The sequence below is a fragment of the Schistocerca americana genome, chromosome 1 (assembly GCF_021461395.2).
Source record: "Schistocerca americana isolate TAMUIC-IGC-003095 chromosome 1, iqSchAmer2.1, whole genome shotgun sequence".
Classification (NCBI taxonomy): Eukaryota; Metazoa; Arthropoda; class Insecta; order Orthoptera; family Acrididae; genus Schistocerca; species Schistocerca americana.
In genome coordinates this window covers 1,216,487,887-1,216,508,809 of record NC_060119.1, presented here as the reverse complement: position 1 = coordinate 1,216,508,809, position 20,923 = coordinate 1,216,487,887, and the positions used below count along the sequence as shown (strand labels likewise).

Genomic DNA, 20,923 nt, shown 5'->3' with positions numbered 1-20,923 from the left:
AGGCGCTTTTATGGGCTCACTCTGCGCTCATTACAGAAAAATGCAACTTGATGCAATACACTGGCATACTAGGAAGACTGTGCAAGACACCTGCGCAAAGCTTCACCGGATTTTCACTGTGGTTTTCATTTCGCTACCCATCGCAGCTTGAAAAAAAGTTCCTCTCAAACTGTACGCAGATGGCAGTGTCACTGACCTTGAACTCGCCCAGGTTGTCGACGACGCAGGACAGCGACGCATCCCTGCCCAGCGCGGCCGTCACATTCTGTATGGGCTCCACGAACCGCGGGCCGTCTGTCAGAGCTGGAATTGAAAAGAGAAACGCCTCACAAAAACTGCGCAGCGCAGCCACGGAAATCTGGCGCGGCGGGCGCACCTCCAGAGAAAACACTCGGTGGTCGCAAAATTGTTGCTTCAGTGTAGTAATGACAAAAACACTTCTGCACCTTGCGAATTATGACATTATAATCATCACTGCTACATGTGTTAAAATCATTCACTTACTGCCTTCCCTACATGGCCAGTTTTCAAAGGCATCAGCTGATTTCAGACCTAAAAACAATGAAGAAGAAAAAAACAGTCTTTACAAACGTTTTAAGTATAATATTTTGAAACAGACATTTAATATTACGGAATAATGAAATTTTAATAAATATACAAGGTGGTCCATTGATGGTGAGCAGGCCAAATATCTCACGAAATGAGGGTCAAACGAAAAAACTACATAGAAGGAAACTTGTCTAGCTTGAAGGGGGTTGGCCCGCTAGATGGCGCTCCCATAGGTCAAACGGATATGAACTGCGATTTTTTTAAATAGTAACCCCCATTTTTTATTACATATTCGTGCAGTCTGGAACCGCGCGACGGCTACGATCGCAGGTTCGAATCCTGCCTAGGGCATGGATGTGTGTGATGTTCTTAGGTTAGTTAGGTTTAAGTAGTTCTAACCTCTAGGGGACTGATGACCTCAGAAGTTAAGTCCCATAGTGGTCAGAGCCATTTGAACCATTTGAACATATTCGTGTAGTACGTAAAGAAATACGAATGTTTTAATTGGACCATTTTTCTCGCTTTGTGATAGGTGGCGCTGTAATAGTCACAAACATATGGCTCACAATTTTAGACGAACAGTTGGTAACAGGTATGTTTTTTAAATTAAAATACAGAACGTAGGTACGTTTGAGCATATTATTTCGGTTGTTCCAATGTGATACATGTGAACTTATCATTTCTGAGAACGCATACTCTTACAGCCTGATTACCTGTAAATACCACATTACTGCAATAAATGCTCAAAATAATGTCCGTCAACCTCAATGCATTTGGCAATACGTGTAACGACATTTCTCTCAACAGCGAGAAGTCACCTTCCATAATGTTCGAACATGCATTGACAATGCTCTGACGCATGTTGTCAGGAGTTGTCGGTGGATCACGATTGCAAATATCCTTCAACTTTCCCCACAGAAACAAATCCGGGGACGTAAGATCCGGTGAACGTGCGGGCCATTGTATGGTGCTTCGACGACCAATCCACCTGTCATGAAATATGCTATTCAATACCGCTTCAACCGCACGCGGGCTATGTGCCGGACATCCATCACGTTGGAAGTACATCGCCATTCTGTCATGCAGTGAAACATCTTGTAGTAACATCGGTAGAACATGACGTAGGAAATCAGTATTCATTGCACCATTTAGATGCCATCTATAAAATGGGGGGCGAATTATCTTTCCTCCCATAATGCCGCACCGTACATTAACCCGCCAGGGTCGTTGATGTTCCACTTGTCGCAGCTATCGTAGATTTTCAGTTGCCCAATAGTGCATATTATGCCAGTTTACGTTACCGCTGTTGGTGAATGACGCTTCATCGCTAAACAGAACGCGTGAAAAAAATCTGTCATCGTCCCGTAATTTCTCTTGTGCCCAGTGGAAGAACTGTACACGACGTTCAAAGTCGTCGCCAACAATTCCTGGTGCATATAAATACAGTATGGGTGCAATCGATGTTGATGTAGCATTCTCAACACCGACGTTTTTGAGATTCTCGATTCTCGAGCAATTCGTTTGCTGCTGATGTGCGGATTAGCCGCGACAGCTGCTGAGGCACCTACAAGGGCATCATCATTTGTTGCATGTCGTGGTTGACGTTTCACATGTGGCTGGACACTTCCTGTTTCCTTAAATAACGTAACTATACGGCGAACGGTCCGGACACTTGGATGATGTCGTCCAGGATACCGAGCAGCATACACAGCACACGCCCGTTGGGCATTTAGATCACAATACCCATACATCAACACGATATCGACCTTTTCCGTAATTGGTAAACGGTCCATTTTAACACGGGTAATGTATCACGAAGCAAATACCGTCCGCACTGACGAAATGTTACGTGATACCACGTACTTATACGTTTGTGACCATTACAGCGCCACCTATCACATAGCGAAAAAAGTGGTCCACCTAAAACATTCATATTTCTTTACATACTACATGAATATGTAATAAAAATAGGGGGATTCTATTTTTAAAAACGCAGTTGATATCCGTTTGACCTATTGCAGTGCCATTTAACGGGCCAACCATAGCGCCATCTGGTTTCCCCCTTAAAGCTAGACAAGTTTCTTTTTTTGTAGTTTTTTCGTTTGATGCTAATTTCGTGAGATATTTGGCCCGGTCACTGTCAATGGACCAGTATACAGGCAAATGCCGTGATGGTTCCTTTCAAAAAGTGGCGTCTATTTCCTTCCCTATCCTTTCGTAATCCAAGCAGTCGATGGAATGTTAAATTCTAGTCTTCCTTCTTTTTCTCTCAGCCATTTCAGCTACACGGTAAAGATGAAGAAATTACAAGACCGGAGTAATTTTTTAGCAGCTGTGATATTATTAATTTTTGACAGTGGTTAAAAATGCCTCGTTTAGCATTGTTTTTTATTTTTTATTTCCTTATTACTTTTTATGTCTTGTTTATTTTTTAACAAATGATAATTCCTGCACACTAGTATATCCAAATTTCATACAGTGGCTGTACGTCCGCCATGTTAGATGCTAATTGAACTGCCATGTTTTCTGAAATAAAAGCTATCACCTAGACTCCACAGCCCAACCAAATTTTATCTAGTTGCCTTTTGAAAACAATTCCCTGATTTAAATAACTACTGGCTACTGAATATCGACGTGCGTCAGGATCCGCCGCTGTTGAATACTGACTGATACATTTTACTCCAGAAAACACGGCACTTCAATTTGCCTCAAACACTGCAGACGTATAGGGACGTTCGTCCACTCTATGAAATTTAATCTCTTTGACTATATCACTCTCCGGGTATTTTAATCTCTTTGAATATATCGCTCTCCGACTATTCTGGTCGTTGTAGTAGACGGACACATTTGTGAGCCTTAACGTTAGGAGACATAATTACTGTGACGGAGCACTTAGAGGCCTTCAAACAACTGAGTCTTTGAAAGCTTATTTATTAGTCACCAACGAATTACGACCTAAAAAAAATATGTGAGCCTAAAGTTTAGGCAACAGCAAAGACAGAGAGCCTGATCGCACATTGCCTGCCTACTAGAATGTAACGACAGCAAGACATGAGTAAAACTTTAATTAATTTCACCCCAGTTCCGACTGACTTCAATAGAAATCCAGAGAACAGCAATCCCGAATAAAATATTTAGATTAGTAGCTAAATCCAATAGCGCAGATACGTCTTTGACGAATAGATTGATAAAGCGAATATCATTTGAAAACCTTTCGGGTATTTGACTGTCTTCATTCACTGACACTGTATAGTACAATATGACTGTCATTAAAAGGCGATACGTAAATTAGTCATATAACGGGTATTGAAATAGCTATTACGTACCGTGTGAAACCGAAAACAAGAGAATTGAAGCATTTGAAATGTGATGTTATAGAAAAATGTTGAAAATTATGCCGCGCAGGATTAGCCGAGCGGTCTTGGGCGCTGCAGTCATGGACTGTGCGGCTGATCCCGGCGGAGGTTCGAGTCCTCCCTCGGGCATGGATGTGTGTGTTTGTTCTTAGGATAATTTATGTTAAGTAGTGTGTAAGCTTAGGGACTGATGACCTTAGCAGTTAAGTCCCATAAGATTTCACACACATTTGAACATTTTTTTGAAAACGATAAAGTAATCTTTACCTAGGTTTCGATAAGTTTAAACCTATCTTCTTCAGAACTTATCGAAACCTAGGTAAAGATTACTTTATCCTTTGCAACGGGTCGGCTGTTTTCAATCTAATTACGTGGAACCGTTGCTGTTACGCAGCTATGTTTAAAATAATTTTTTTGAAAATTATGTTGACTGTTAAGGTATGGCATGAGGAGGTTCTCTGCACAATCGTCGAGGAAAACATTGAAAACAAAAAGAGACAAGATGGTAGGATACCTGTTAAGACGTCATATAATAAGTTACTTGGTACCAGAGGGACCTCTACAGGGTAAAAGCCGTAGAGGAAGACGGAAACTAGAGTACATCCAGCAAATAATTGAGGACGGAGGTTGCAAGTGCTACTCTGACATGAAGAGATTGGCACAGGTGAGGAATTCGTTGCAGGCCGCATCAAACCAGTCAAAGGACTGATGACTCACAAAAAAATCTTTTTAATCACTTCTTTGTTAAATATATGATGTGTGAGTACATAAGGAAACCAGCCGGTTTCACGAAAGTAGATTGTTTCTGTAAAAGCAAACTACAAGTTCAGTTTTATTTACTAAGAGCTAAACAAACTACACTTTAAAAAAGTAACAAAATTAATAATAAAATAATAAAAAAACATTGGTCAATATCTAGTGGCAGAGTCTCCTCTTCGACTTATTATTTGTTGACGCTGTAATCGTTCATTTCACAGCTCTTTCAGAATTTGGTAGTAGAATCACCGATATGGCTGCCATACGCACTCACTGACAGGAAGAAGGAAGATAAGTGTTCAATGTTCCGTCAACAGTGAGGTCATCAGAGACGGAGCACAAACTCGTATTAAGGAGGGATGAGGGAAGGATGGAGGAAGGAAAGCGGCCGTGCCTTTTCAAAGGAACCATCCCGGCATTTGCCTGGAGCGATTAAGCTAAATCGCAGAAAACCCAAATGTGGATGGTCGGACGGGTATTTGAACCGTCGTAATCTCGAATGAAAGTTCATTGTATTAACCACTGCGTCTGTGACACGAGACTAACGTATGTTCGTTTGAGCTTTGAAGAGAGGAAACAAAGTATTAGGGGGTAATCATTTATTGAAGCACCCTGCATGTCTCGCGTGAACCGGCATTTTCTTAGACACGAGACCAGGGTAAATATTGAAGTATTCAGCCGTAATAAACTCATCTACATTTAGATATTTTGCCAGCAGCTCCATGTTTCATAACTCACCCGTTTTGTCCATCGGGAGATTGTGTCCGCCGCCGTTAGCTGAGTGGTCAGCGCGGCGGAATGCGACGCCAAGGGGCCCCGGTTCGATTCCTGGCTGGGGCGGGAGATTTCCTCCGCTCAGGGACTGGGTGTTGTGTTGTTCTCATCATCATTTCATCCCCATCTCTTACGTGCAAGTCGCCAAATGTGGCGTCGAATGCAATAAGTACTTGCCGTCGGCTGCCGGACTTCCCCGAATGGGGGACTCCGGGCCCACAATGCCGTACGCTCATTTCCATCTGGCAATTGTCATAATTTCATTCAAACATAGCACACGTGCCAAATTTTCCTTAGATTATAAGTTACTGCTTTTGTCTAAGGAAAGATTGTTGTAAATCAGTATTTTTAAAATTCTTGTGATAATAACACACACGGATAAAAGAAATTTATCTCAAGGCCTTCATTTTTTTGCTGTTAGGTTATTTGTTCTATACTACAACCATTCATTGAAGCTGTCCTCAACCGAAAATGCGCAGATCAGTGGATTTTCTCGTTGCTAATTCCGCAAAAGTCGCTTACTGTGATTCTACCAGGTGGCAGGATGAACTGGGGAGTGTAGTAAGGTGGCGGTTGCGTAGCGTAGCAGCATTCTATATGTTGCTAAAATCTGCAGGACGTGGTCCACGGCCGTAAAGACGAAGGGAACCAGATTATTTCAAGTTTCTCAAAAACCGTGCCATTTCCGTACGTAGTGACGAGCTGTGAATAAATCAGTCCTGGTCTTCAACAGACTGCGGTCTCGTACTAAATCTTTCATCACCGTACTATTGCCAGGGTTGTTTCTAGGCGCTTCGGTCCGGAACCGCGCTGCTGCTACGGTCGCAGGTTCGAATCCTCCCTCGGGCATGGATATGTGTGATGTCCTTAGGTTAGATAGGTTTAAGTAGTTCTAAGTTTAGGGGACTGATGACCTCAGATATTAAGTTCCATAGTGCTCAGAGCCATTTGAACCAGGGTTGTTTCGACAGCACTCCAGAAATTTTAGTGGGGAGCCCTTACACGATCTCCGCACAGTCCCAGTCCCTTCCTCCGCTGTTTCCATATTTCTGTAGCCCTGCAGAAACACATCCGTGGCCTCCAATTAGCTTCGTATGAAGCGGTGCATCCCTGGGTACAATCATGGTTTCATAGGCCACCTCAAATATTTTTCCATGTAGTTACTGCTAGCCTCGTCTCACGCTGGGATAAATGTATTAACAGTTGAAACAATAAAAGTTTTATTTAATTCCCATCTGTCTAATTTTCGTTTGTTTGCCCCTCATGCAGGATGAAGAAGAAACGCTGCCCTTGGGGGTCGGCATAAGATTCCTCATCGAAATTCAAGACGGAAGTATCTCTAGTAAAACCTAGTCCCGCCAGTAGGTTTAACAGAAATGCGATTTAAAAAAGCGAAGCTCTGGCAATGCTGTAACTGTGTGCAGAGTGGCCTATTAGCTCAGTGCGTGCCGGCACAGTAGCTCAGCGTGTTCGGCCAGAGGGTTAGCCGCCCTCTGCAACAACAAAAAACTGAGATAATGGAACGTCGATGAACTTGAACAAGCGTCATGGGACGTCCGCCCCGAACAAATAGAACGAACAAACACAAAAAAAAGTGCGACGAGGCAGTGCCGTGGGGAACAGCTACGTAGACTCGCTAATGTTTGTATCTCGTTCGCGCTAAACATTTTTTTCTTCTTTTTCCAGTTAAAGCGTCAAATTCTATCCAATTTACATCTCCACAATGCGATATCTTGTGTATGTCTATTACTGTCACCTTTATTTAAACATTAAAACATAACATGAACTTCTAACAGGCGTAAATGCGCACTTTGTTTCATCCAATTCACAAATAAAGACAAAAGAAAATACAGTGGATACAGTAATAATATCTGTGTCCAAGGACGTACAAAAAACACAATTGGTAGGCTACACCAAATTGCACACATGCTAACCACAAGAATTCCATTCTGTACGTTTCACGTCCACGCTTGCCTTCACAGAACCGGTACGAACATGTACGAGCAACGCTCACTTTAGAGAAGATGTGCAAAGCTACCACCTTGCATTTACAAACACTTCTCCACATTAGAACATATTTTGTTGGACCCTACGAAACACGACAGCATCCATCACTCCCAAAGCGTCATGCACACGAGCTATTAGGTCTTCATCCATGGGTGGAGTACTATAAACTTGCTCCTTTAAGTGACGCCCCAAATAAAAATCTACTGGATTAAGGTGGAAAAAACGTGGAGGCTGAAACCATAGCTGCCACCAAACACCAAGTGGAACATTTTCTAATGCATCGGGAAAAGCATTGTAAAGAAACGTACGATACTGAGGCGCATTCATCATTTCTGGCAATAGGTAAGGGCTCAAAAGAGCTCCTCCCACTATTCCAGCCCACAGGTTTACGGCAAGGCATGCCTGAAAGCACCGCTCATGGGTAACGCGGGGCTTGTGTTGTCACAAATAACGGCAGTTGTGGAGGTTGAAAATACCTTTACAAAGGAAGCTAGATTCGTCAGTCCATATCGAATTATTTATAAAACGTTCGTTACCTTCCATTTGTTGCAAAAACCATTCACTTGCCGAATACGGTCTTAGGCCCACTGGTGTTGAATTAACGTCAGTTCTTGATTTGCAGCACTGTAACAAATATTCTTTGAGATATCTGGAACTACCAGGCAAAAAGAAATGATCGTGTGACATGGTTGGCCGGGAGGCTGCAACTCTTATTTCAGATGACTCCACATTGAGCGACTTGCGTGTCGATGATGATGAAAGGATACGAGGAGAATACAATACCCAGTCCATGAGTGGAAAAAATGTCCAACCCGGCCGAGAATCGAACTCGGATCCGCTGTAAGGTAGGCAAACACGTTACCAGTCACTTAAGTTGGCGGGCACTGCCGTGCAATATGATGTGTATTTCGCCGAACTGAGTGGTGAATGGTTTCAAGAATCGCGTCCTCTGCTTGTGGAGTAAGTCTATTCTTTGAAGGACCTCTTTCCATTACTTCTGGACGAAGATTACCGCCGGCCGGGGTGACCGAGCTGTTCTAGTCGCTACAGTCTAGAAGCGCGCGACCGCTACGGTCGTAGGTTTGAATCCTGCCTCGGGCATGGATGTGTGTGATGTCCTTAGGTTAGTTAGGTTTAAGTAGTTCTACGTTCTAGGGGACTGATGACCTTAGAAGTTAAGTCCCTTAGTGCTCAGAGCCATTTGAACCATTTTTTGAAGATTACCGATTTCCCGAAAGCGTTGCTCCAGACGACGGAAAACATTCTCATCTGTCTGGCGCCTCTGAGGGTCCCCTGCAGCAGATGCATAAGCAGCAGCAGCCTCTTTGGTATTGGATGCATCCAGCACCGAAAGTATATAGACGTATTCATCGTTTGTGTACTCCATCGGAACCCACTCTACACGAACTTCACAGGACCAGGTATGGCTGTGTACAGTGCGGTTTGTAGACACACACATGAAGTTTAATGGTACCCACTGTCGTGTGATAGACTACTGCCGTATGAAAAAATGGTGTTCTGCTTATAAACGACGAGAACTATGGGACGGACGTCTAAAAATATAAAAAAAAGAGCCTGATGAGAGTTCGAACCACAGCTCCATTGTGTACGTGAGTTTGACGTCCCAGTAGTGTGCTGGTCGGGTAGTTTGGCGTACATTTCGATAGGCTGCACGATGTGAAAGTGTTGTCAGCTCCTCATTTTCACTCATGTGTTTTCAGAATGGAGTCAATCTCATATAGGTAGATTTTGTCTTGAATCTGCATGCCGACCTCCAAGTGCGCCCGCCATTTTTTTCACCTTGTATATTAATGACCCAGTATGTAACGCTGGAAACACCGTGAAGCTTTTCACGGACAATGCTGCTATCTAAAGGAAGGTTGCAACTCTAAAAGACTAAAGCGAAGTGCGTTTCACATAAAGAGATGAAGGGATCCACCGCTGCTCGATTACACTGTAGGCGACAACTCACTGGAAATAGCGAGGAGTGACCATCCGCAGCGACCTAAAATGGAATGGTGACGTAAGAACAAATGTTAGACTGAGATTCATTGGGGCACTCTTAGGGAAATTTAATTTATCCATGAAATATGTGGCTACCAAAAGGTTCTTGGGTACTTTTCATCAATCTGGTACTCTTACCAAGCTGAATTAATAGAACAGATAGAGAAGGGTCTTTTGCTCCTGCGGGCAAGTGCTCTGCCAGCAGAGCTATCTGAGCACGAGACACGACCTATCGTCATGGCTGTACTTCCGCAGTATCCTTTCTCCCAGGAATGCTACTCCCACAAGTTTGGCAAGACAACTCAACTTCTGTGATGTTTGGAAGGTAGGAGATAGAATATTGGCGGAAGCAAAGCTGTGAGGACACACTGTGAGACTTGCTCAGTTGATGGAGTACTTGCCTGTGAAAGGGGAAAGTCCTGAATTCAAGTTCTGATCCGTCACACAGTTTTAATCGGCCAGGTAGTTTCACTAACTCCTTCATTTCCCTGTCATCTCATGTGCTGTATCTTTCGTAAAACCAATTTCTGTGAAGAACGGTATATTTTTCCGAGCACACTGAAGTGTTTGTTCTTTTTTGCTTTTATTTTTACATTTCAGTGACAATTGTATAGACCTCCTTTAGGACCGACGAACAGTTATCAATAATTTTGATGCACGTAACTGTCTGCATTTGTAATTCGATATTTATTTTGATACATACACACCAATTTTGATGCATACCATCTCAGTGTCGCAATTCTTGTGCATTTTTAAGGGGAGTTGGAACGTTCTGTCCCGATAATGTTAAATTTAGTAACTTGGCTTCCCTGTATTTCAGGAACCACTGTAGCCATTGACACGAAACTTTTCAGGACATTAAACTGAATGTTCTGAGTCTACTGAACTACAATAATTGCATTTCAGCCACTACTTTCGGAAATACAATTTCCTAACTACACAGTTAAAATTTTGTGTACTTTTTTGTACATTACCCTAAATAATTTGAATTATACATAACATTATGTTCATCTTTTAGTTCAGTAGACTCAGGATATGTGCGTCATTACTTCCTGAAAACTTGAATAATCTACTCGAAGTGGTTTCTGAGATTTATGGAAAAATGCAGCCGAAAATGTAAATTTTCATTAACTTCCTCTTTTCTTCTTTCTGGACTCCTTAATCGCCAACTGTGCTGCATACTCTGTTTTATCAATGCGAACCTTGTCCATTTGTTGAAGTTCTCTGATGCAGTTTGCTCCAGGATTAATTCCCATATGCTGTAGCACTTTCACCTTACCAATGTTGCCGCCATTAAAAGCAATAACATCATAACTGACCCCTCCCCCCACTTTAATTTCTTCATTCCAAAAATAAAAAAAACGTTTTTTGGTAATAGGGTCCATATAAGATTACTGAACGACCATTGTGGTTTTGAGTCTGGCCATGCAGAATGCAGACACTTCTTCGGTAATTCCGGATTTGCCGTATCTCTGTAAATAGGTTTTATGACATTCATGACTGCTGCTGTGCTGGAATTTTTATGGCTGTATGTACTGTTTGAATACTTAGCATTGTGGTAATTGCACCATGAATCAGGTCCAGGAGGGCAAAGATGGTGCACTGGATTTTCATCATTTGACAGTCTGTGGAAGAAGGTAGCCCAAACTGCCTTCTTCATTTTTAACAAATCCTCAGTACTGTTTCTCATGGCCATGCCGTAATACTACTGTAGTTCATCATTCATTTTGTCTGTCAGCCTGCCTCTTATGGTTTTACTATCAGAAAGTTTCTTGTATCTCAAACTTTGTTTCAACTACCTCAACTTGGTGGCCACCCCCTTCTGGATATGACCTTTAGAAAACAGCAATCTACAGTCTTCTGTATAAGAAATTACCGACTTTTATTAGATCTCGAAGTAATGCACGTAAAAATTTTAACATTTTCAACCGATGTGGATTATATTTAAAGAATAAAATGGAATATATATATATATATATATATATATATATATATATATATAATCATTTTATTTGGAAATATGCAAATTTTATAATGAGATAAAAATCCGAAAATGCGAAAAAAAATTTTTTTTCCTTTCTAACTCCCCTTGTATTTACAACGATTATATTGAAGGTATGTGGTATTTGTGATACTAATTTGTTTGATACTCGCTACTCTCGATGTCGTAATTATGGAACTTATTTACCCATTCATACATCAATTCATTTATTCGTTAGCACAAGTGTTTTCATATGGGAATTTATCCATAGCTTTTAGGATTCATGTATTGTATTTATAATTCTACATGTTGTACATCGTCACAATCATACACCCTGATTGGTTGTTATGTATTCATATTTCTAAAAATATCAATATATTTTTGTTATTATTATTGATCAGTGTGGTAAATTATGTAATAGGTTATGTTTATAATGGACTGAATGCTTTGATATTATACTATAATGAGTGTAGATTGACACTCATGTTCTGAAATAAACAGAACACCTTAAACAACTACAGATAGTACGTTCATATTCACAGGACACGTACATCAGTATGTTCTGCATACCTCAGTTCAGCATGTGTCCTTTTGCCTGGTAGACATCCTGTATGTTGCTTAAGCCACAAGATGCATTACCTTAGGTTTATAGCGACAACGAGAGCCGTAGGTATATTTTACCAGTAGGTGGTGTTGTGCGTGATATTGATGTTGACCTTGAACCCGCAAGGCTGACATTTTTCAAATGATAATCATTTCTGCAGCCACACTAATGTACGTGTCCTGTGAATATGAACGTCTTCTCTCTAGTCATTCAAGGTGTTCTGCTTTTCCTGAACATGAGAGTAGTAACTAATTGTACATTGATTTGAATGGGAGTTGATTTTGAATGCAAGTTGTGTACAGCAATCTGGACCACCACCTCAGAAGTTCTCGCTGTATGGTGGTGCAGCACGCAATGTGTGGTGATGATGAGCAAGAAAAGGGAGGAAATGATGTTTATGTTGATATCTATTCCAATGTTCTGCACAGGTTCCGGAACTCTCGGAGCCGAGGCGATACAAAACTTTCTTATATATATATATATATATATATATATATATATATATATATATATATATAACATTGGAATAGAGATCAACATAAACATCATTTCCGCCCTTTTCTTGCTCATCAACACCACACATTGCGTGCTGCACCACCATCCAGCGAGAACTTCAGAGGTGGTGGTCCAGATTGCTGTACACACAGGTATCTCTAATGGCCAGTAACACGTCCTGTTGCATTGATGCCTGCCTGTATTCTTCGAAGCGTGCTATCCATAAGTTCATCAAGGCACTGTTGGTCCAGATTGTCCCACCCCTCAAAGGTGATTCGGCATAGATCCCTCAGAGTAGATGATGAATCACTTCGTCCATAAACAGCCCTTTTCAGTCTATCCCTGGAAAGTCTAACAGGGTTCGTATCGTGAGAATATGCTGGCCACTCGAGTCGAACAATATCGTTATTCTGAAGTACGTCATTCATAAGATGTGCACGATGGGGGCGCGAATTGTCTTCCATGAAGACGAATGCCTCGCCAATATGCTGCCGATATGGTTGCGCTATCGGTCGGAGGATGGCATTCACGTATCGTACAGGCGTTACGGCGCCTTCCATGACCACCAGCAGCGTATGTCCACCCTACATAATGCTACCCCAAAAACGGCAGGGAACCTCCACCTTGCTGCACTCACTGGGCAGTGTGTCTAAGGTGTTCAGCTTGACCGGGGTGCTTCCAAACACGTCTCCGACGATTGTCTGATTGGAGGCATACGTGACATTCATAGGTGAAGAGAACGTGATGCCATTCGTGAGCAGTCCATTCGGCATGTTGTTGGGCCAATCTGTACCGTCCTGCATGGTGTCATGGCGGCAAAGATGGACCTCGCCAGGGACGTCGGGACTGAAGTTGCGCGCCATGCAGCCTATTGTGCACAGTTTGAGTCGTAACAGGACGTGCTGTGACTACACGGAAAGCGTTATTCAACATGGTGGCGTTGCTGTCAGGGTTCCTCCGAGCTATATTCCGTATGTAGTGGTCATCCACTGCAGTAGTAGCCGTTGGGCGGCCTGAGCGAGGCATCTCATCCACAGTTCCTGTCTCTCTGTATCTCCTTCATATCCGAACAACATCTCTTTGGTTCACTCCGAGACGCCTGGCCACTTCCCTTGTTGAGGGCCCTTCCTGGCACAAAGTAACAACGCGGACGCGATAAAACCACGGTGTTGACCGTCTAGGCACGGTTGAACTACAGACAACACGAGCCGTGTACCTCCTTCCTGGTGGAATGACTGGAACTGATAGGCTGTCGGATCCCCCCCGTCTAAGAGTCTCTGCTGATGCATGGTTGTTTGAATCTTTGGGTGGGTTTAGTGACATCTCTGGAAGTCAAAGGGGCTGTGGTGTCTGCGACATAACATCCACAGACTGCGTCTATCTCCAGGAGTTCTGGGAACCGGGATGATGCAAAACTGTTTTTGATGTGTGTATAGTGTAAACAGCAACGGTCCTATCACACTTTCCAGTGGTACTCCGGATATTACATTTACATCTGTCGATTTAGTTCCGTTAAGAGCGACGTGTTGAGTTCTATCTGCAAGAAAGTCTTGAATCCAATCGCAGGTCTGTTCCGATACTCCACAGGCTCGTAATTTTTTCATTGAACGGCAATGCGGGACGGTGCCAAATGCCTTACTGAAATCAAGGAACACGGCATCAACCGGAGTGCCGTTGTCCACTGCTCTGTGTATCTCATGGAGGAACAGAGCGAGCTGAGTTTCGCAGGATCTCTGTTTGCGGAATCCATGTTCATTTTATAGAGGAGATGTTCGTTTTCCAAAAACATCAGAATTCTGGAGCATAAAAAATGTTCCATAATTCTACAACAGACTGACGTCAACGATATGGGTCTATAATTGTGTGGATCTGTCTTACGGCCTTTCTTAAAAACTAGAATGACCTGCGCTTTTTTCAAGTCGTTAGGTACCTTTCGTTGCTCAAGCGATCTACGATAAATTACTGATAGAAGGGGAGCAAGCTCTTTCGCATAATCTTTCAAGAATCTTACAGGTATCTTATCTGCTCCTGAAGCCTTTTCGCTATTAAGCGATTGTATCTACTTTTTAATTCCGCGATCGGTTATCTCAATATCTGCCAGTTCGAAGTACGTACGACGATTGAAAGGAGGGACAGTGTTCCGATCTTCCGCGGTGAAACAACTTCGGAAGACCGAATTCAGTATTTCGGCCTTCTCCCTCTTATCTTCCGTTTCGGTACCGGTGTGGTCGGTGAGAGAATGAATAGATGATTTTGACCCACTTGCTGATTTTACATACGACCAAAATCTCTTACGGTTTTTACTCAGGTCGGTTGACAACGTCTTACTTTCAAAATCATTGAACGCTTCTCTCATTGCTCTCCTTACGCTCATTTTCTCTTCGTTCAGCTTTTGCTTGTGAGTTGGGGTTTTACTTCTCGTTAATTTGAAATGAAGTGCTCTCTGTCTACGAAGCCCTTCAATAAGACAATAAGAAGTTTCCATTTAAATACGCTGTTATTCTTAAATTTTGCATGATTTTATGGGGAACTTCGCTTCCCAGTAGGTCACCAGTGGTTTGGGTTATAGCAACTCAACCGACACTTCAAACTATGCGCAGACATTGTGCTTTCTGGCGTGCTAGTAGCACTTCAGAAATAATGACTGATTCCTTCCACCGATTACATACAATTATTTACAGCTAAGCTCTGCTATTCTCGATTGTCCTTGCCTGTCAGTATATGAGGCCTCTCTGGTCTTGATTGGTTGTGAATGTTCATTTGTGTTTCCATTCCACAATGACATCGTCAACAGTCGACTTGAACGGCTTTAGAAGGAGTGAAATTCTGTGATGGACTTGTTACCCAGGTGTCATCCAATGACTAACTAGCATCCGACGTCACTGAGGTTTGATGAGTGTTCCATTCTTTTGCTACTACTTTCTGCTGCCTTGCATGTCGACAGTCTGTCTCTTGTCACATCTAAGGATCAGTAGTTACACATAACATAAAGCTGATCAGTTACTTTCAAGCAGACAGAGCAGATGTATCCAGAATGAAGTTTTTAGTTTGCATCGGAGCGTGTGCTGGTACGAAACTTTGTGGCAGATTAAAACTGTGTGCCAGAATGTGACTCGAGCTTGGGATCTCTGCCTTCCTCAGCACTCTACCGACTGGGCTACCCAAGCACTTCTCACGACCGGTCCCCAGAGCTACAGTTCCGACAGTTCCTCGTCTCCTACCTGCCAATCTTCACAGAAGCTCTCCTGCGAAACTTCCAGAACTTGCACTCTAGAAGAGACATGTCTTATCTACCTGTGAAGTTTGGAACGCAAGAGATCAGGAATGGGTGGAAGTTAACCTGTAGGGAAGGCTCGAGAGTCGTGCTTGGGTAGCTCTGTCGGTTGAGCACTTGCGCACGAAAGGCAAAGTTCCAAAGTTCGAGCCTCGGTCTGGTATAGAGCTTTATTCTGCCAGTAAGTTTCAGAGTAGATCTAGATGTAGACATCGACTCTTCCGAATTGTCTGGAATGTTCTTCAAATCAGTCACGAATGACTGTTGACCGGGTGCCGTGCCATCGTTACTTGGGAACATGAAACTCATGAATGGCTGCAAATGGTCTCCAGTTAGCCAAATATTACCGTTTCCAGTCGGTGATCAGTTCAGCAATCCATTCCACATAAATGGAACCCACACCATTATGGAGCCACCATAAGCTTGCACGGTGACTTGTTGACTACTTAGGTCCATGGCTTCAGGGTGTCCGTGCCACATTCGAACCCTACCATCAGGTCCTCCCAACTGAAAAGGACACTCATCTAACCAAGCCATAGTTTTCCAGTCATCTAGGGTCCAACAGATACGTCACGAGCCCAGGCAAAGTGCTGCAGACGGTGTCTTGCTGTTAGCACAGGCGTTCGCTTCGTCGTCCGCTGCCATAGCCCATTAACGCCAAATTTCTGAGCAATGTCCTAACGGAAACGGTCGTCGTATGTCACACATTGATTTCTGCGGTTATTTCACGCAGTATCAACTCTACGCAAACGCCTCTGCTGCTGATGCCCGTCGGCCACTGCGTAGTCCATGTTGAAGTGCCTGAAATTCTCAGTACACTCTTGACACTCTGGATATCTTAATATTAAATACTTAACAATTTCCGAAATAGAATGTCCAGTGAGTATTGGGTCTAGTTACCATACCGAGTTCATGGTAAGTCCAGGCTGAGCCGTACGTAGTTCATGTTATTCCGTTTATTGTTTGTCAAAAAAAAAATGGTTCTAATGGCTCTGAGCTCTATGGGACTCAACATCTCAGGTCGTAAGTCCCCTAGAACTTAGAACTACTTAAACCTAACTAACCTAAGGACATCACACACATCCGTGCCCGAGGCAGGATTCGAACCCGCGACCGTAGCGGTCGCACGGTTCCAGACTGAAGCGCCTAGAACCGCTCGGCCACACCGGCCGGCTATTGTTTGTCATCTTCTCTTACCGTACTGCCGCCTCGTTTTCTTATTCCATTTACTGGCATCACCAACTTCCTCCCTTACCTGCCCGTGAGTGGCAGCAGCAGCGCTTATCGATAAGTGCTCTGTCGTACTATCCTTGGAGCGACCGATAGTATTTACGGGTCGTCGTATGTCTGGAAGTCAGTCGGGCACAGAGCAGCATTCGGGGACGGAGCAGCGGTCGTAGACGAAGGAGCGTCGGGCATGGAGCACCAGGGAGGTGCGGACAGTCAGTACTTGCCTGTCGCTGGCGACACACATGGACTGTCCGACTGAAGAAGACTGGAGCGCGAACGACCGTTGGTTGGTCGTTCGGTCGGTCGTCTCATCGGCCGACGTGTATTTGATCTTTTGAGCGTTTCGAGCTGTGTGGCAGTTGGTCAGTTGCGGCGGAGCAGCGAGGAAGTCTTTGCGGCGTGTGTTCAGGCCGGGGCCGCTGGCAGCATGCATGCGCGGTCGGAGTTGTGTGGCACTAGCTGTGAGAACTGCTAAGTTTGTCGCCAGCTGCACCTGCGTACTGGAGATCAGTAATTAGTGAACCTGTCTCGAAAGCTCAACCGTTGTGACATCTCTTTGTTGACTGCTGGTTATTGCATCCTGGGCTGTCCCCGCAAGCAGCAATGTGATGGTGTGTTGGGGTCGGCACATTTTGAAGCCGTCTCCCTGTATGGTGTTTAACCTTTGAAATGATTTTAATTTATTAGTGAAGTGCACCAGCGGTATCTTCTGCTTTGTGACCGTAAACGTTCCGGTTACCTGCCCTGGCCATTAGCGTAGTTTTGCAGCAGTGTGTTTTCCTCGCCGTGTTGATGCTGTCCGGCAGTCTAGTTCGACAGCTTGGTGTTGTTCTCTTTTTCTCTTTGAGTGTTTATCATGCCTTGGCTGTGTTTATACGCCAATTATTAAGACATAATCCTGCCACGATCCTCATCTTCGCTGATACCTTTCGTTGTCGCGCTGTTGGTCGGGTGGAAGGGAATTGATGAGGCGGTTGGTTGGTTTGTCAGCCGTCTGTAGCTCGTGCTGTAACCTGACTGTTTAGTGTAACGCTTGGCTGTCTCACCTAAACTGTGGTTAGAGTTTCCTCCCCAGGCTGACCCTTTGAACACTTCTGAGCACCACTGTTTGTTGTTTGTGATTGTCATTCTATTTGGTCGCAGGTACTGTGCCAGGCCTTCAGCCGTGTATTAATATTGTCTGTTTTTTGGTAAGTATATGACCTTCAGCCGAACTTCATAACAGTTTTATGATTAGGCCTTCAGCCATGTTTCATTTAAAATTCTTGTTGTTCTGTATTTAGGCTTTCAGATGCGTTTGTTTCAGAATCTGTGGCTTTAATATGTAAATCCTTGTCTGTAAGCCAGCCGGAGTGGCCAAGCGGTTCTAGGCGCTACAGTCCGCTACGGTCGCAGGTTCGAATCCTGCCACGGGCATGGATGTGTGTGATGTCCTTAGGTTAGTTAGGTTTAAGTACTTCTAAGTTCTAGGGGACTGATGACCTCAGAGGTTAAGTCCCACAGTGCCCAGAACCATTTGAACCATTTTTTGAACCTTGTCAGTAACGTTTTTCTTTAATTATCTTGAATTCTTCAAACGGCCTCCAGCCATGTTCTGTAAATGTTTATCTTAAGGTTGTCTCTAATTATTCGTGGGTAATTGCTTGAGCCTTCAGCCGACAAGATACTTGAAATTTTCTTAAGATTTTTATCTGTTGCACTGTGTAACAGCTTATCTTTAAAGCCTCTCTTTTATTACGTAAAGAAAATTTTTTATTGGGCTCTCAGCCGCAGAATTCACTTGAATTTTCCTTAATATGCCCTTTAGCCGGAATTTGTAAATGCTTGGCTTTTAAAGAATTTCCTTAGCTGATCTGAAATATTATTTCGGCCTTTAGCCGAAAAGATAGTGTAATTTTGCTTCAGTAAGGCCTTGAACAATTACTCCAAATCCTGGTGTTTCAAAAGCAATCATTTAATCTTACTCCAGAGAATTTACTTTGGCCCTCAGCCGTGAATTGATCTTTGTTGTGTGAAAGATAAAACTGTGCATTGGTTTGAGCAATAAAGTTGTGTGTGTTCTTGTATAACAAACAGTAATCGAAACTTCCTGGCAGATTAAAACCGTGTGCCGGACCGACACTCGAACTCGGGCCTTTGCCTTTCGCGGGCAAGTGCTCTACCAGCTGAGCTACCCAAGCACGACTCACGCTCCGTCCTCACAGCTTTACTTCTGCCAGTACCTCGTCTCCTACCTTCCAAACTTTACAGAAGCTCTCCTGCGAAACTTGCAGAACTAGCACTCCTGAAAGAAAGGATATTGTGGAGACATGGCTTAGCCACAGCCTGGGGGATGTTTCCAGAATAAGATTTTCACTCTGCAGCGGAGTGTGCCGGCTAAAGGCAAAGGTCCCGAGTTCGAGTCTCGGTCCGGCACACAGTTTTACTCTGCCAGGAAGTTTCATATAAGCGCACACTCCGCTGCAGAGTGAAAATCTCATTATGGAAACAGTGATCAACCTTGGCCCCTTTCCACAACCTGATCCACTCTGTTCTGCCAAACCAGATTTCACAGTCGTTCGGCAATAAACACGTCGGAAGCCTTTTCACATAAATCACGTGAGCACAAGTGACAGCATGGTCAATGCACTACCTTCTTAAACTTCACGATACTACCACCGTCTGTATGTGAGCATATCGCTATTCCATGACTTGTCAGTTCAGTGCAGAACTGTCCGGATACTATTGAGCAGGGCTAACATATGTAGATGTAAATCTAAAATCCCTCCAATTGCACAACGCCCGCCAGAAACGCTTTCCAGTAGCACTCTCTGGTTGCCTTCCGTACACCTCACTGCAACACCTAGACGTGTCTAGCAGGTCAGAGAAACAACAGCTTCAACTGCTGTGGCTATCCTCCCCACCCAGCTCTCCCCCCTCTTTCTGCCTTTCCTCCCTGCTTACACTTCCCACTCCCCGCCACTGGCGGTTTAATTACGGCGGCACACGCAGCGCCGCGGTGCGGACCTCGGTGAAACATTTACGACGGCCGGCCGGCAGGCCAGCGGTGGGCACGCGGCAAGAAGCCGGCGGCTAGCGGACCGGCCGGGCTGAGCGATGGGCTGCGCGCGCATCCGTCTCACCTGCGCCATTAGACCGGCGCGTCGCAGTCGCCACCTAATGCCCGCACATAAATACTGCAGCCGCCCCGCGCCGGGCCGCCGCTAATATACATTAGTCTGCCCTGTTTTTTTTCCGGCGATGATGTTGCGCACTTAATTTTCTCAGGAACTTACCGGCTACGGGCGGTGTTGCGAGCTACAGGCTGCGGAGAAAGCCAGCCTCCACATCTCAAGAACGTCGACAGCACAGCACTGCAGATGCGAGCTTGATCCGCTTGGAATTCTCTTCGTTGCAGTGTGCCAGAGAGAGAGGACGAATGTACTTCGCATAACCTGGCGTACGTTGGCGGACAGTACCTTGCTAAAAGGGCCATCACACACTCAATATTTATTGCGCAATAATATTGTACCAATGTTGTTGTTGTGGCCTTCAGCCCAGAGACTGGTCTGATGCAGTTCTCCATGCTACTCTATCCTGTGCAAGCTTCTTCATCTCCCAGTACCTACTGCAACCTACATCCTTCTGAATCTGCTTAGTGTATTCATCTCTTGGTCTCCCTCTACGATTTTTACCCTCCACACTGTCCTTCAATACTAAATTGGTGATCCCTCGATGCCTCAAAACAAGTCCTACCAACCGATCCCTTCTTCTAGTCAAGTTGTGCCACAAGCTCCTCTTCTCCCCAATTCTATTCAATACCTCCTGATTAGTTATGAGATCTACCCATCTAATCTTCAGCATTCTTCTGTAGCACCACATTTCGAAAGCTTCTATACTCTTCTTGTCTAAAC

At 44.0% G+C, this 20,923-nt stretch overlaps 1 protein-coding gene across 1 annotated transcript in view; it reads right to left on the bottom strand.

Annotated features, from left to right (window-relative positions):
- Positions 1 to 20,923, bottom strand: part of LOC124598129 (lachesin-like) — a 702,598-nt gene that overhangs the window by 293,202 nt on the left and 388,473 nt on the right. The window contains exon 4 of the mRNA XM_047135981.1: positions 197 to 303. Within this exon, the coding sequence (XP_046991937.1) occupies positions 197 to 303 (107 nt within the window). The remainder of the gene's footprint in view (positions 1 to 196; positions 304 to 20,923) is intronic.